The sequence below is a fragment of the Sesamum indicum genome, linkage group LG4 (genome assembly GCF_026168435.1).
Source record: "Sesamum indicum cultivar Baizhima isolate 11 linkage group LG4, ASM2616843v1, whole genome shotgun sequence".
NCBI classification, from domain to species: Eukaryota; Viridiplantae; Streptophyta; class Magnoliopsida; order Lamiales; family Pedaliaceae; genus Sesamum; species Sesamum indicum.
In genome coordinates, this window is record NC_142660.1 from 14,241,374 (window position 1) to 14,258,340 (window position 16,967).

Consider the following 16,967-nt stretch of genomic DNA (forward strand, 5'->3'; position numbering starts at 1 on the left):
TGGCAGTGTATGATACAATCCTGTCCAAATTATTAACCACCCTAAAGAGACATATATATACCTCATAAATTGAATTTTAAGGTTGGTAACAACCAACACTTCATCATGAATCTTGATTTGATGATTGAAATTATGTCTTCTAAGGAACTATAAAAACCACCATATTAATCTCCAATGACCAAACACCTAACTCTCATCCAACCTAATGTTCGACTAAATATTTCATTAGTCCTTCATCCGAGTTTTCCGTCCCACTTTAGTTAATCATCTTTTCTACATGCATACTAATCTTCTTGTCACTTATCATGGTATGCTGAGATCCATCTCAATTCAATCATCTCTCTATCTACATATTAATTTTATTATCGTGATCTGCTGAGATCCAGCTAAATTCAATATTCGTTCTGTATATGTACTAATCTTGTTGTCATGATCTACTGAGACTCAGTTCTTGTCAAATTACAATACATACAAATTTTACTCTTTTGAATGGTGAAATTTTTTCAAATTTATGCAAGTTGTGTATGACAGGGGAGAACACAAGATGCATGTGAAAAAAGGTGTAAATATATGTCACTGTTGATGATTAGTACTCTTTGACATGAAATATGATGAGCATAGGATAGCTGTGATGTGATGACATTCTGCTTCTTTATTGCTTGTCCAATTCTCATCTGTCCCAACACCAAACTCATCCAATTCCTTGTCCAAACGGAAAAAAGGGGCTGCCGTGCAAATTTTGTGTGGCTTAAACAAAAACGTTTGGCGATTTCTAGCAACACACATTTGCCAGATTATTCAAGTCGAATACAACTATAAATGGGTTTCGTTTACGAGAGTATCTGGCTGAACTTATTTAAAATATTTTTTCAGTATCTTAAACGTATTATTAAATGTGGATATGTAATCTTTTCTGAATTTGTAAAGTAAACTATGTATTACCTTAAAATTTAGTATTGAGATTTTGAAGGTCTAATGCCAAGGAAAATGTGGGACATTAATGGTTGTAGAGTTTCGTCGTGACAAGTTTTCAGATTTGAGTCCTTTTGAGGTGTTGTCTGTATGTAATGTCTTCTGTTAAATAAAATGACTTAGCGGTGTGGTGATGGCTCTATTATGTAGTTTGGATTTACTTTTATTGAATTTAAACATCATATTTTTTGATGTAAATTATTTCTTTACGGGCTGTATTTGAACATGTTTTAACCCGTTTAAATAATTTGAAATAAAGAATAACTCTATATTAATTTTGGATCAATTCATCGGACACATAAGACCCAATTCGTTGCCTTGAAATTTAAAAATAGATAAAATACTGAAATTTAAAAAATAAACTAATATATTAATAATTCAAATAAACAAATACATAAAAATGAGACAAAAATAAAACTAAAATACCACCAACAAAATCACATTTATTAAAGTAGATGAATACTTAAGAAATTCAAATCCACAATCTCCTAGTAAGAGTTTCCGTTTCAATTTCATCATTAGACATATTACCTCATGTAACCTAATTTTCCTACTTTGTATAGTTGTTGCTAAATTCAACCAAAAAAAAAACTTTGATTTTTTATAATTTAAAGTCAGAAACGTCACATCATTAAGATAATCGCTCGGAAATTTGAAATTTGACTACTAATTTGTTAAACACGATTTTTGAATTAACTTTACAAATATTTCGATTAATTCACGACGTCTTCTGGTTTCAGTAAAAAGAAACAAACATGGGCATTAAAAATAAGGATAAAATTATAATAAGCTCTCCCGAAATTTTAATTATATATCTCTTCGTAATTTGATAAATCATCAATACCTTCATGATGTTTGATGAAATTGTGCAATCTTTGGATGAAAGATTGGAATTATCAATTTTGCCTTGTAATATATTTTTTTTAAAAAAAATTTGAAAATTTGAAGAAACATCGGACGAGGTGGATGCAAAATTTAAAAAAAGAAAATTAAAAAAGTATCCAATTACTCAATAAAAAATTCAGAACAAGTCATAGTTTCTAAGGACATATTGATCAGTTCACCATAAAAGAATAGAGAGATATAACGAATTGTGATAATTGTTGGATGGTCGATAAAAAATTAATGTGTATTGGTATTTTTAAACAATAAAAGACATTTATAATTATATTAAATTTCAAAAAAAGCTCATAGTAATTTATTCTAAAAACAATAATCCCATACCCAAAAATAAATATTATTTGCTTATATATGTCAAGAACTAAAAATTCAAATATAGAAGCATGAGGATTGTAGACAAATGAAATGGTCCAAAAATGTCTACCCCATTAGGGCAAGGACCCATACTCAGATTAACAATACCTACTACATTGTCTTTGTCTCCTAATTTTTGGCTTCCTATAATTTCTTTCCAACACTGCCCCTTCAATAATGTATACTTCTTGCTCGATACGTGTGTATAATTTAATTATATAAAATAGAAAAAAAATACATAACTGATCATAATTACTATTTTGTAAAATAATTTTTATTAATTCTAAATGTGCGTGAATAAAATATTATTGATAGAAAAATATTGAAAAAAGGGCCATTTCGCATAAAAAATAAATATGTTTGAGAGTGTTTTTAATCAGTATATATTTTGTCAACAAAAGTTATTATCTTGACCCATTCACACTTCATATAAAGTAGGGTAAATTACCATGAGCTTCTTTGATATTTTCATAATTATAAATACCCACTTCATTGTTTGAGAAAATGCAAATACCCCATAAAATTAATGATCGTCTAACAAATATCCTCTGTAATCGATTGTCAAAAAGGGTATTTATTAAACGATCGTTAATTTTATCGAAATATCTATGAATCTTTAAAAAAGAAATAAATATATATATATATATAATTATAATTATAATAAAATTTTAAAAAGTTCAGGCCTTAGAATCAATCCCGGGCCAAGCCAAAAAAAAAAAATCAAATTAAATAATAATAATAATAATAATTCTTGTAGACTATATAATTGACAAGTTCACTTTATTATTATTTAATTAAGAAAAAACTACTTATTTGTTCTATTTGTTTAATTATTTAATTACTAAACTCGGAATTATTTATTAGTTGGTCTGTGTCAACGAAAAGATTTTAATTTTCTTTTTAAAATGTCTCATACAAAACTTTTACTCATATAAATATTTTTTTTTTATTTCACAATATTTTTATTCAACGAAGTGATATGGGAAAGTGTGTGAAGACATATTTGCCCCCTTTATAAATGGCTATCGTCTTAAGTGTTTTCTAACTATATTAAGTTTAATCGATTCGTTCGGGAAGAAATCTTGAAGGAGGAACCATCGATTAGACACATGGCATCATCTCAAGGGTCGAAGTGTAGACCGTATAAGTGCAAAAAGTCACAAATATCCCCATTCCAATACTCCTTAGTTTGGTTTTTTTTCTAATTATAATATAAATACATTTAACTGTATCCTAGGACTATATAATCTGCTGCCTAACTTGAATGTTGAAGTATTCTCACAAAGGGCTTCCAATGAACTGGCCCCGTGTTTGTAGGTCGTCCCATCGAAGAATCGGATTGAGGTTTTGAATATATACATCTGATCTGGCGCGATCAACTACTTCAATTATACAATCGAAATCTTAACTGGTAATCGTTATATCTAATAATAAAATTATAATTAAAATAAATATTTTAATTTTCGATTCTCATTTTAATTTCATGGTCAAAGGTATATTTAATTAATTAATTAAATAGTGATAAAAAATGTATTATGACATGAGAATAAAAAAATATCCGGCACGCACGCCGACCACGGACTGCCTTCTCTACGGTGCCGTCTACTCTACTCGCACCACCCAAAAATAGATAAATAAGCCCACCTCTTCTTTAAGCGTTCTTTTATTAATTACTATAATATATCTTTCATTTTTTACGCTTTTCTCTTTTTCTTTTTAAGGGTAAATTGAAGTAATTGAGATTTGACGTAATCACATTTATTTTTTATAATACTTTTATATAAATCGATTGAATAAGGACTTATTCACTATAATTGAATTTGGGTTTTTGTACTCAATTTAATATAAAATTATATTTTTAATATCATAGGATAAAGATTCAATACTTTTATCGTTTTATTTTATGAAATTTTTTAAAATAGTTTTAAAATTGAAAAAATTCGACATATTTAGTCCTATATTATAAAGGATTTATGAGATTGATGTGGTAGTGATTTTAATTAAGGGATGGAATGAAAAATTTACCCTCGATACGATAATACACTCAGGTATAATTCAATCTAATGAGAGAATTTTTTTAGAGAGAAGATGGAATGAGTAGTCTTATAAATGAATAGTGACTTCTCTTAAAAATGATCATTTGGGTTTTTACAGTGTTGAGAGTTTTATAATAGGGTAGAATTTATGCGTTTATTATGTGTAAAAATTACTTTCATATCTTTATATATAAATATATATTAGTAATATATACACCAAAAACTAAATATATCAATTTTTTTTTATTTTGAAACTAAATACATCAAGTTTTTTTAATTTTTAAATTAGGTAAAAATCCGAGTGAAATTTCGTCATTGTACGAACCGTAAAGCAAAGGCATATGTAGTGCAGTGGGATACTCTTGCTTTGCTTACATTTCCACCGTCACGACACGTCTTCACACTATCGCCTCGCAGCGGAGCCCCCCTTTTTCCCATTGAATTTCAACTACTTCTCGTCAATTTTCAAACCCCTTTTCAGTAGAATCGAGAAGTGTACATTGTTGTGTTTGGATTCAACATCTTGTTCTTGCTTGAGGCGTTTATTCTGACTTATCTTAATTTTAATTTCTGCCTGAGTTTTCGGATTTTCTTGAGTGAATGCGAAGTTTATTAATTTGAGGGGGGATAAAAAACTAGAAGAAGAAGATGGAAAACGGAGTCCGGGAAGACGGTGGGGTTTGCTCGAAGGAAACGGGGAACGGAGGGGAGGATGTCTACAGTTGCAAAGAATCAGATGCTTCATCCGCTGATCATCTTGTTGTTATGGTCCACGGGATTCTTGGAAGGTATTTTTTGAGGAATTAAATTGATTGTGCTTCACTGTCTGCTACTTTCTTCTCCGTTCTTCATATTATGGAGTTCAGTTAATTGTGAGCTAAAGATTGGAACTTTCGTTGGCCGATTGTTGATTTCATATCTTGTCCCGTTCTTGAGTATTTTGTTGAAATTTTCCGATACTAATTACGAGAATGTCAGTTATTTTACAGTCATTTGCCAAATTTTAAGCTGCTTCAGCTTGTATATTGTGCATGATCAGAAGTTTCTTCTTTTACGCGTGTGATTGAGGTTAAGAAGTAGGAAAGAGCAGGAAGAGGGTGTTGCATTGCATCTTTTTCTTCACGATTTTGGTATGTGTTTGTTTTCTTTGAAAATGTAGTCTTGTTTCTACTCATAATTCTGTTATTGCAGTGGATCGGATTGGAAATTTGGTGCTGAGCAATTTGTAAAGAGGCTTCCTGACAAAGTTTTCGTTCACTGTAAGTTGTGCTTTCTGCATATACTGGCTGGTATTTGTGTGAATTCTGTAATAGTAATCTGATTCCTTTTAAGCGGGATCTTTTCTTCTGATGAAGACAGGAGAAGGTAGTCTGGTTGTCGTCTTCTCTTTCTTTGACATATGCTAACCGAAGTTTTATGTATCTTCTAATGTTTCAACTGAAAGTTTTGCAGTTGGAAGTTTATCTTTTCTTATCTGCCGGCATGCCGTATGGAATATATGTCGTGCTATGTGCTCAAGCTTTACATTTTGACATTTAAGTGACCTTTTCAGTTCCAACTAGGATTCAACAATGTCTGACTTTATTTTTTGGGGTGTTCATTCTGGATCATCACTAAAATTCGTTAATGTGGCTCCTTAGTTTTTGGAGATAGAGAAAGATGGATTCCATTGGAAGATTTTTAAGGTTTTTATTATTATCTCCACCCATGGGTCTAAATTTTTAGAAATTATTGCTCTACTTTCTATCCTTTTCTTTGCTTTGATGTTGATCATTATATTGCAATGGGCCCACTTATCACAGAGTTCATAGTTAATTTGAGCTACTTGAGGAAAAGAAGGTGCTTGAATTTTCATGAACTCGTGAAGCTTTTATTTTTTTGATTGCACTGCTTTAAAAATGAGCCACAAAGTTGCTTCTGTTGGCATCGGTGAAAAAATTTCATGTCACTGATATCGATGAATATGCTGTGTTGTGCTGCGCACTATACTACAGTTGATTCTTTTGGCTGCTTCTCCATGAAGTATTTTTTGGTCTGCAGGTAGTGAACGAAATGCTGCAAAGCTAACATTGGATGGCGTGGATTTAATGGGTGAGCGACTGGCTGAGGAGGTTGATTTTAGTTTGATCTACATTCCCTGCATTTCTTCAGCCTTAATTTCTTGAAAAACATACTGTGAAGGGGACTTTTATACTGTGGTTTGATTCTCACTTTGAGCTGCATTCCAGGTCCTTGAAGTAATCAAAAGGAAGCCTGGCTTGAGGAAGATTTCTTTTGTTGCGCATTCTGTAGGGGGGCTTGTAGCAAGATATGCTATTGGGAAATTATATAGACCTCCAGAGGGAGGAAGTGCAGAAGAAGTATCAACCAATGTCTCTACTGAAGAGTCAAAGGGTACAATAGCTGATCTTCAACCAATGAACTTTATAACTGTTGCCACTCCTCATCTTGGTTCTAGGGGTAATAAGCAGGTATCTGCCTTTTTATTTGCTCACTGCTTTCCATTTAGATTAGTAGTCATAGATTAAGCAGGTAACGTGAATGATTGACATGCACTACAAATTAAAATACACATGTTTATCTATTTTGAATCTCTAAATAATTTGAGCTTTTAGTTGGATACAAAAACAGATCCATATTGAATCCATTTTGGATCACAAATTTGAAGATAGTTGGGATCATCCAATGCAGTGAGACACAACAATTAGGTTCCGGTCCGCTGGATTTATGTCATGTAAAACAAGGAAGACAAAGAATATGATTGTGTTTACTTTAGATGTCTCATGTTTCATATTAGATTATCTTTGATGTCTAGTAACTTATTCGTGAGGAAGATCGAAATGTTGCAACAAGCTTATTGGTCTGCTTAAGTAAAGGAAGAACCACTCGAAGAGTTTGTTCATAGTATTTCATCTGTGTATACAGTTAATTTCCTAGTATCATGGTAAATACTTTGTTGGTCACCAGAAATATGTTAACTTCTTTGATTTTGCCATCTGTTAGGTACCATTTCTTTTTGGGGTACCTGCTTTTGAGAGAGCCGCGGGTCTTGTTATTCATTGGATATTTAGGAGAACAGGCCGACATCTTTTTCTTAGAGATGATGATGAAGGAAAACCTCCATTGTTGAGACGCATGGTGGAAGATAATGAAGAAAGCCTTTTTATGTAGGCTTACTCACTCCTATCACTATTTTCAGTTGGGTTACAAACTAGGTCTAGATGTACTATATAGTAAGCATGCAATGTGTGTTTTTAAAATTGTTACAACTCATATATGCAGGTCTGCTTTACGATCATTCAAACGCAGGGTGGCATACTCAAATGTTGGCTATGACCGTATCCACGAATTATGACCTTATTTATTATCATTTCTTTGTGCTATTAGCCTGTTCGATCAGTTCTCCTAGTATTACCCTTGTTTTCCTAACAAGTATTGCTTAGATATTGTGGGCTGGAGAACATCATCAATTAGACGGAATAGTGAACTGCCCAAGGTCTTACTTTCACCATACCGACTGTGATTAGTCTTTTGATTTTCTTGTTGCTTTGGATGACTTTCGAGTTTTGGCAGTGGGAGGATTCTGTTGATGAAAAGTATCCGCACGTTGTGTATGAAGAGCGCTGCAAGGCTTATGACAATGAGCAGTCCGAGCCTCCAGTAGAAGATGATGGTCTGGATGAGCTGGAAGGTATGCTATTTTCTTTTCTACCTGCAGAGTGACTCAAAAAGTTTACTCGCTACTGCTATTCTATCCTTAATTTTCCCCCCTTCTCTACTTTCTCTTCTTGATAAGTATAGCTCCCTAATCATTTTGGGTTGATGTTTCAGATTAATTATCTTCAGATTAGTTATCCATGAGCAAAAATTTAATTCGAATTTGTATCTTGAGCCAAACCATTCGTTTCAAAGTTTGCCTGGAAATTCTCCAACACTGGTATCTCCTAAGCCATCGTTCATATGCTATTTTTGCAAAACTCTGCTGCATCTTAACTTTGACCAAATTCACTCTTTCCGGTTATACACTTGTGCCACTTATTTTTGGTGTCTGATTACGTGGTTGGAGCAACCTTGCAGGAAATAGATATGTATTTGCTCATATTTAGAGTTTACTTTCCTCAACTTTCGTCACTCTTTGCCTTTTAAACTATTTCCCTTTTCTTCTATAGTTTTCCCAGTTCTTCCAATTTCCTCCTAACTACATTAGCAGAAGTTGAAATTCCTAAAAGCACAGATGGGATAGTTTGTTGACCCATTTTAGCTCAATCAAACCAAAAGATGCTTATAAGAATTTTGTTAATTATAAATATAAATTCATACCCAACCAGCAACAACCAATCCCACCTGTCCATTTGCTGGTGCAGTTCTTCTCATCAAAATTTTTCCGTCTGCCATTTCTCCCCTACTTTTATGTTCTTTGAGTTCCACTGTAGCTTGAGTATGTGCATCTGACTCATCATGGGTAAATGAAGAAACCACAATGAACAGAATTCCTAGGTGTTTCAACTTTCTTCCCTTTGTTTTTTATCTTGAAGTTTTATTCATTTGCATTGAATCCCTGTTTGGTCAGTTATGGTCCACCATCTCTTTATGCTTCTAACTTGGAATTCCATGTCGAACTAAAATCTTATTCTGGCTTATGGAACTCAGAGGAACTAGTCACTGGCCTTTCTCGCGTGTCATGGGAGAAAGTGGATGTAAGCTTCCATCGAAGTCGGGTTAAATTCGCTGCCCACAGCATTATTCAGGTCTCTTCTCTCATTAACCGCCCACACCATCAACTTCTCATTTCTCGTTTAAACGTTGAGTTCTTACTTAAAAAATGCGAAATGCAGGTCAAAGACCATTACATGCACTCAGAAGGTGCAGACGTTATACAACACATGATTGATCATTTTCTTTTATAGGAGAGCCCCATTGGCCCCAAATTACAGCATGTAAGGGCCTCTTACACGCGATGTTAGAAGGTAAGCTAATGCTACGCCATGTACATATAGCTTCTTTTCTTTCTCTTACTCAACTTCAACGTTTAACAGCACCCATAAATTTCATCTGCGGTGCAGGGTGCTGGTTTCTTAGCCTCATCAAAGCAAATTGAGAAGATCCCCTTATTACTACATTGTAATTGTTGCCAGATACTTTGTCTATTAATTGTTGTCCACTGTAAATCGATTGATAAACTGGTCCGTAGTGGAGATCTATCTTATGTACTGTTATATATGCTCATAAGTATCGCAACTGTTGCTTATTTTTTATAAAAGAAGTTACAACCGTGGAGGGCCAGGACAGGGTAAAACTTGAGTCTGCATTCAGGACCTCTCTCGCAACAATAAGAGCTTGCGTCAATCTTTGACGAAATTGTTGGGGTCTTGTTAGGATTGATGCTGTCCCAGTTTTTGAAATGATAATGTTGGACGATATCAGCAAAGAATCATTTAGTGATCAAAGGTGCAGTCATGCAGAGATTATAATACTAAAAATGTTAAATTATGTTACTTAGCTTACTATTACCACAACTTTTAGGCATATAATCTTTTGATGACAATTCATAATTTTTCTTCTTACTACTTTTACAAATTATTTGATTGCTCGTTTTTTAAGTCATAAAGGGTCTTATCAATTATTTATTCCACGTATAAAAAGTAAATGGCTCATGAAGTATGTAAATTATTATTTTTTTTTAATTTTTTATATATACAATTATTATTGATTGAATATAATAAATATTTAGTAAGGTGGATTTGCGATTTTTAGTTCCCAAAAAAAGTGAAAATAAAGAAAAGAGCATCCGACCGTCACCGTAGAGGGGACGAAGCTTCTCTGGTCAAACTTCAAATGCTCATTGCATTGGTTCCCTCTGAAAATTCTTACTCCCTACGGTTCGGTGCAGTTCTCGCAACGGCATCTCCATCGTCTCTTAAAGTCGCACGAGCGCGCCGCCGTCGCTGAAACTCCGGTTCTCTTCAGTTCCGTCGCCGATGGAAACCACCCTCACCTCCGCCTCTCATTCTCTCTCTGTTTCGTGGCCCCCCAGTTCTTCTACGCGAAGGTTCGCTTCAGTTTCTTCTTTCAGTTTTGTGAAACTTGGCATCACGAAGCAGTCGTCTCTCGGGAGAAAGTTGATTTCGCGCCAAAACTGTTTGACCAAAGTCCGAGCCTCAACCGACGGCGCTGTCAATGTGAAGGGGGAGCAGAATGACGATTTCGTCCTCGAAGACGTCCCGCACCTAACCAATTTCCTCCCTGACTTACCGGTAAATTTAGTAGTGTTATCATTACCTTTCATCTCATTAGTAACTTGTAAGATGTGGAATTCCGGAGCATATACATATGTATTGTTTGTGATTTCCAGTCATACCCAAGTCCGTTGAAGAAATCGCAAGCTTATGCCATCGTAAAGTAAGTCAACATTTTACCTCAAAAAGAATTAAGTATTTACTACTATGCTTTTCTCAGTATTATTTATTTTGGAAGTTAATGTATTTGCCCTTTTCTCGCGATGAATAACATGCTTCATTGAATGTGTTATATTTTATTGTTTTGTCATAGGAGAACATTTGTGAGCCCTGAAGATATGGTGGCACAGAAGGTAAAGTCACTCTTCCCTAGCAACTTTTATGCCCAAGATTTTATGTATTTGTTGAGATATAGTCAATTAAAAGGTCACATTTTTCTTTCAGATTGTTGTTCAGAAGGACAGCCCCAGAGGAATACATTTTCGGCGTGCAGGGCCCCGTGAAAAGGTATGATATTGAATGATTATTAAATAAAAAAAAGAAAGAAAAGATGCAATATGTTCCTTGAAAGGGCTATTTGACATAACTGGTGTGTTTACTAGAAGCAAATATATTAATGTTCTTCATGGAAATGTATTTTTTTTCATTTTAATTTAGGTGTACTTTAAGCCAGAGGAAGTGCGTGCATGTATCGTCACATGTGGGGGTTTATGCCCTGGAATTAATACAGTGATGCGGGAAATAGTTTGTGGTTTGAGTAACATGTACGGAGTAAATGGGGTCCTTGGAATTCAGGTTAGATTTGTAACTTGGTCTTTCATTATCTACTTAAAATTAGTTTGTAAAAGGTTTGCTTATGTTTATCATTACTTGGATGTCAAAGCTCTTTTTTAACTTTAATGCCATCCATTGATGTACCCTGCCTATTGTTGTTGGATAGCTTAGCTCTGTGGCCATTAATTTTACACCTGGAGATTTTTAATGTTGTTCTTTGTGTTTAATTTTCTTAAACCAAGGATGGTCTCTTCTGCTTCATGCTGCTCATGAGTATAGTGCAAATAGTAAAACCACCCTTGCCTCACTTTTTAATCTTTGAAACTCAAGGTTAAGCATCATATCCAAGTAAATAACTATCCTGTTAACATCCTGGTTGTCTTCTGTTGCACCTAAGAATACGGTAATCATGCTAATGAGAATTTTCAGGGAGGATATAGAGGGTTCTACTCAAAAAATACTATCCAGTTGACTTCAAAATCTGTAAATGATATTCATAAACGTGGTGGAACTTTCCTGCAAACTTCAAGAGGAGGTCATGATACCAATAAGATAGTTGACAATATTCAGGATCGGGGAATAAACCAGGTGAATATCGTATTTTTCTCTGGATGTGTTTTTATTAATTTAAAAAGTTTTTGAAGATAATTTAGATTACCAGGTTTACATAATTGGAGGGGATGGTACTCAAAAAGGCGCAGCTGCAATTTATAAGGTGATCATTGAAACTATATCTTCTCCTCCTGTTTTATGGTTGTTTAAGTATTTCTAAGGTGATGTCTGCAAATCTTTAAGGAAGTGGAAAGGCGTGGGCTTAAAGTGGCAGTAGCTGGAATTCCCAAGACAATTGATAATGATATTGCTGTAAGTTCTCCCAGTAAGATCTCTGTCAGTGTGGTGCATATTATCTACAGTTAGATACTTGGATTGATGCTTTTTGCTTGCGCTTAGATTTGTAATATTTTTCTTTTACCTATGACATTGATTGTACTCACTTGTTCAGATAATGGTAATGAAAGGCTTAAACCAAACCTGCAATGAGAAAAGACGTTACTTAACTGAAGTTCTCTATCTCTGATGAATAGGGGAAATGGCAAGATTATGGGATAAGTTGTTTATTCTGCAGCCTTTGTATTGGCAGACATGTTATGGCTGGGGAATCTGAAAAGGCAGATATTTGCATCTGTTTTTGAGATAAATGCAGAAAGCCCGTAGGTCAAGTTGGTTAACCAATTTTTGGATTTTCTTTTACCGGCACTTCATTCACCATGTTTTAAGCTGATGTGGCATGTATGTGCATTATGAAATTTCTTTCATCCTTGTTGGCAAAAGACTGTAGAAGACCTGAGGTGTAGAATGCGGATGCATATGTTTGTTACTGGATTCTGGTGTGACATTCGTTAGCAACAGATTTATTTTCTTCATTTCATAAATTTGTTTACACTCAATTCAAGCTTGATTCTGCATCTGATTGTATAGGTGATAGACAAATCATTTGGCTTTGATACTGCTGTAGAGGAGGCTCAGAGGGCCATAAATGCTGCACATGTGGAGGTTGAGAGCGTGGAAAATGGAGTTGGAATTGTGAAGCTTATGGGGCGCTACAGTGGTAAAGTGATTGAGCATTGTGTAAAAGGAGCTAATTGTTCTTCCACAAGCTTTTGAGTCTAATTCTAATTGACTTTTGTATTTTTCCCTCAGGATTCATTGCTATGCATGCAACATTGGCGAGTCGCGATGTGGTAAGAAACATCAAATTCCTCCATTTCTAGTTCTTTAATATATGAATATCTGTCGTAGAACTGTCTTTATGCGTATTGTTCTTTTGTTTACGAGTATATTTGAAACAAGTATTACTAGATGTTTTCAAGTTTTTTGTTCATTCTCCTCACTGATTGGAACTTTATCTTTTATGCTGACTGGTTTAATTGTAGGGCTTTTCAAATATGTTGGAAATATTATGACTGCACTTTGCAAAGTCTCCTTACAGGTTGTGGATTGTGACAGGATTGTTGCTTAATACCCGAGTCCCCATTCTATTTGGAAGGGCAGGGTGGGCTGTTTGAGTTTGTTGAGGAGAGGCTCAAGGAAAATGGGCATATGGTGATTGTGCTGGCTGAGGGTGCAGGACAGGAATATGTTGCTCAGAGCTGGCATGCAGCTGCTGAAAAAGATGCATCTGGGAACCGGTTACTTTTGGATGTTGGCCTCTGGTTAACACAAAAGATTAAGGTATCTTGGAGATCTACAATTTTCCTCTCTTTCAAATGTTTTGGCTTTCATTATTAACAGCTCAATATGTAGATTCTTCTAGTTGGCAGTTCCTCTTTATACCTTGATACTAATTAACTTTCATTGTGCTGATATGAATCTATACACTGCAGATTTCCCTGTCTCATGGTTTTGTTATTGCCAAACATGCATTCTTTCCATTCACTTTCCCGCGATATCATATTCCTGTGCTGATTTATCTTGTTCCTAATAAATAAATTTTGATTGCCACATGACCTTCTCCCCCACTGATATCCTTGGATCTTCTGTTAAAGCTGAATATTTGAGGAATTTTGTCATATCTTGCTATTTAGTTTTAAGAAACGTGTCAATTTGTATTAGCTGTACTTTGTGATGGTAATAGGATTTAATGCTAAGATCTTCTGCTGTCAATCTCTTTCCTAGTTCCTGCTATTGAATTTGGATTTTTGTTTTATTTCCAGGATCACTTCACAAATGTGCGGAAGATGGCAATCAATATGAAATATATAGGTAATATGTTTTCATGATTTTCCATCAACTTTGGTAGGGATGCTTTCGATTGAGCCAATTTTATCACACAACTTATCATATGGTTTGTCATTTTGTATTATGCATCCCCCTTTTTATCTAACTGGGTAAAGTTTCAAAAGATTAGCGAAAGCATATTGACTGAGAATGGTAAAGGTGAAAATTAGTTTTTCTTTTGTCCTAAATATTGTAATGCTTTGCATCATGAATGAGAGTTTGTGAAAGCAAGCTTAAGCTATAAAATTTGGGTTCATCCGTGCTATTATTTTCAATGTCTGAACCATGTGCTAATCAGGACTTCTCGATATTTTACTATTCACATATAGAGATATTCTCATGATCTTATTCTTAAATTCCGTTACTTTTATGAACTGGTTAATTTACACAAAGCTTTGGAAGCTCCTCAACTTTGTATTTGGGTGAATTTTCTCTCGCCACCTTGAGAGAATAATGGTTGCATAAGGCCAACTTTTTAAGTCTAATATGATGAAATTATAGTTGCGTTAGCATTTATTTTCCTCTCCAAGTTCTTTTTTTCTCAATTGATACATGAAATGCTTCTGCAGATCCTACATATATGATTCGAGCAATTCCTAGTAATGCATCGGATAACATCTACTGCACACTTCTTGCTCAAAATGCCGTTCATGGAGCCATGGCAGGATATACTGGCTTCACTGTTGGGCCTGTAAACAGCAGACATGCCTATATTCCAATCAATGTAAGCTCTTCGCTGGATATATAATACTATCTTTAAATACGAAAGCTATATAGTATGCATGTGTCATGCTTCTTTGGATATAATAGATATATATATATATATGTAAATATGTGTACATTTACTAAAGACAAATGGATTAGGTAGATGTTTAGATGGCCTGCTCGTGCATTTTGTGCCTGACAATGTAATTACTTGAGTTCTTAGAGTTAACTTTGTGGGTTTGTATTTCCAGCGAGTAACAGAGACACAAAATACGGTGAAATTGACAGACCGAATGTGGGCTCGACTTCTTACATCCACAAATCAACCTAGTTTTCTGAGTTGTGAGGTTGTGCAGGAAAGAGTTAATGCGGAGATCTTTGATGAGATCAACAGTATGAAGATTACTTCGATATAGAATACGTGCCATTATTGTTGGCTGTTACCTCTTGGTGTTTGTTGAGTGTCCATACTGCTCATGTTTTACGTTGTGGTACGTCGAGAAATTGCTCATATTCAGGCTCTTACCGACATAAAACAAATAGTACCGGAAGTAGCAGTAGTTTATTATGGATGCTTTTTTCAAATGTGAAATGAATGCATAAATGATGCTTGTAGATAGAGTAGCTTTTCCCATTTGATCTAATAAAACACAAAGGAGAAATCATCTGAGATTCTTAAACAGTTTTATTTTGATGTGACTTGGAAATGTCAGAAACAAAATGATATAGCTTTCTTTTCCGTTGGTGAGGCTTTCCACTTGTGTGATAATGGTCCTATAATTTGTAGTTGAGTATTTTAGCTGGGGAACACCTCATATGGCCATGTAAACTATGTTTGGGACAGAAAATCCTGCAACCAGTTGTTCTAGAGGGTCCCCCACTTGCAACTAAAAGTCTGCAGGTGTGCTCTCTTCTTTGATTTGTTTAGGTACATCATATTGTTTTTTTTCTGGAGATGGACAATCTTTCTTTGGCTTTTGCTTTTCATACGATCGTTGGAATTTCAGTATATACATTTAACTTATATAAATAATAGTGTGAAAATATTCTCACGAAAATTTTCATTGGTTATTTCTTTTTTTAATAATATCAATTTTTTTTTAGATAAATATATTATACTTTTGTTGGAGAAAGTGCAAGTACTTTATAGTGAAGTTTTAGCGGAAAGGGGAGTAGTTTGTGTTCAGAATTAGAAGTGAGAATATGGTTTATGGTATAGTTCATGGGTTCTCATACAAAATCTTGGGTACATGTGTTATATGTTTTATTATGGTATTTGAAGAATAATACTTCATATAATACCGTACTTTTACTATCTATTTAAAATGTACCTATCAAGCTAATCAATATTTCTATCTTGTCTCTCTCTCCCCTTCCTTTTTTGATGTCATTTTTCTTTATGTTTTATATTTTCGATCGCACCAACAAACTTTTACCAGTTTCCACAGCCGGTATCTAATGCCTAAGAAGTGGTATTTGCTACCATGTTAACTTCCATTACAAAGATACCTTGGAGAGTGCAAGTAAGTTCCTCTTCCAATGCCTTTCCTCATGGGAGTAACGACATGCATCTTCTATCTTATTGCTATTCTCAACCTTCTTCCTCTTAGGCTTGTCCTCGGCCGCTTTGGTTTCCTCCTTGTCTACTGGAGCCTTGCGCTTCTCCTTGGTGAATGATGTGTTTTCTTGCCCTTGGCTTACAAGTGGACGCTCCGATGTTGGTTTTTTAACTGTCACCTCGTATTGCCTCGACATATTGATCACCTCACTTTCAACACACTTATTTTTGCTTACTATTAACAATAATATGTTCAAGCAAAAAAGTTCCAAAATATTTGAGAGAAAGAGCAATTTAGAGAAATTATAAATTAAAATTACATATCGTAATATAAGCCTTTTGATATTATTCGGCCATCAAAATAATTCATTTTTCTTTAAAAAAGTAAATTCTCATTGGTCTTGAGAATGATACGATCAAACAATTATTTATTAATCGTTATTTATTTAACAGAAAGGGAAAGATTAAGATTATCGATGAAAATTCAATTGTAGGTAATGTTCAAATTCATAATATACTATACAACAATATAATAGTCATTTTCATTGTCTCTTTGTTTTCTTATTTCATGTCAATTTTCCAGCAAGAAGCAATGGCGGGTTGTTTCACAAATTTCCAAAGATTGAGGGTCAGAGCAGTTTAAAAACTCATTTT

At 34.3% G+C, this 16,967-nt stretch overlaps 2 protein-coding genes across 2 annotated transcripts; both read left to right on the forward strand.

The window, feature by feature from the left end:
• The first annotated feature begins 4,605 nt into the window (after positions 1 to 4,605).
• On the forward strand, positions 4,606 to 9,545 carry LOC105160652 (lipid droplet phospholipase 1). Its single transcript, XM_011078131.3, has 11 exons — positions 4,606 to 5,050; positions 5,454 to 5,521; positions 6,303 to 6,373; positions 6,491 to 6,733; positions 7,266 to 7,429; positions 7,545 to 7,600; positions 7,706 to 7,758; positions 7,836 to 7,953; positions 8,913 to 9,010; positions 9,098 to 9,229; positions 9,326 to 9,545. The coding sequence occupies exons 1-10, from the start codon at positions 4,911 to 4,913 to the stop codon at positions 9,167 to 9,169; spliced, it is 1,083 nt and encodes a 360-aa protein (XP_011076433.1). The 5' UTR covers positions 4,606 to 4,910; the 3' UTR covers positions 9,170 to 9,229; positions 9,326 to 9,545.
• A 477-nt stretch (positions 9,546 to 10,022) lies between these two features.
• Positions 10,023 to 15,494, forward strand: PFK4 (phosphofructokinase 4). Its single transcript, XM_011078132.3, has 14 exons — positions 10,023 to 10,516; positions 10,615 to 10,661; positions 10,812 to 10,851; positions 10,943 to 11,005; positions 11,156 to 11,293; positions 11,702 to 11,860; positions 11,934 to 11,987; positions 12,068 to 12,136; positions 12,752 to 12,881; positions 12,974 to 13,014; positions 13,280 to 13,504; positions 13,987 to 14,035; positions 14,620 to 14,774; positions 15,007 to 15,494. Exons 1-14 carry the CDS (start codon positions 10,241 to 10,243, stop codon positions 15,169 to 15,171), a joined length of 1,611 nt encoding a protein of 536 aa, XP_011076434.1. The 5' UTR covers positions 10,023 to 10,240; the 3' UTR covers positions 15,172 to 15,494.
• Positions 15,495 to 16,967: the final 1,473 nt, after the last annotated feature.

What these genes read in the sequence shown, in the direction of transcription:
- LOC105160652 (XM_011078131.3), top strand. Translation starts at nt 4,911, where the DNA reads ATGGAAAACGGAGTCCGGGAAGACGGTGGGGTTTGCTCGAAGGAAACG. An exon ending in GTGAGCGACTGGCTGAGGAG is followed by an intron (nt 6,374 to 6,490) that starts GTTGATTTTAGT and finishes GCTGCATTCCAG; the next exon opens with GTCCTTGAAGTAATCAAAAG. An exon ending in AATGAAGAAAGCCTTTTTAT is followed by an intron (nt 7,430 to 7,544) that starts GTAGGCTTACTC and finishes TCATATATGCAG; the next exon opens with GTCTGCTTTACGATCATTCA.
- PFK4 (XM_011078132.3), top strand. Translation starts at nt 10,241, where the DNA reads ATGGAAACCACCCTCACCTCCGCCTCTCATTCTCTCTCTGTTTCGTGG. An exon ending in ATTTCCTCCCTGACTTACCG is followed by an intron (nt 10,517 to 10,614) that starts GTAAATTTAGTA and finishes TGTGATTTCCAG; the next exon opens with TCATACCCAAGTCCGTTGAA. An exon ending in ATGCCTATATTCCAATCAAT is followed by an intron (nt 14,775 to 15,006) that starts GTAAGCTCTTCG and finishes TTGTATTTCCAG; the next exon opens with CGAGTAACAGAGACACAAAA.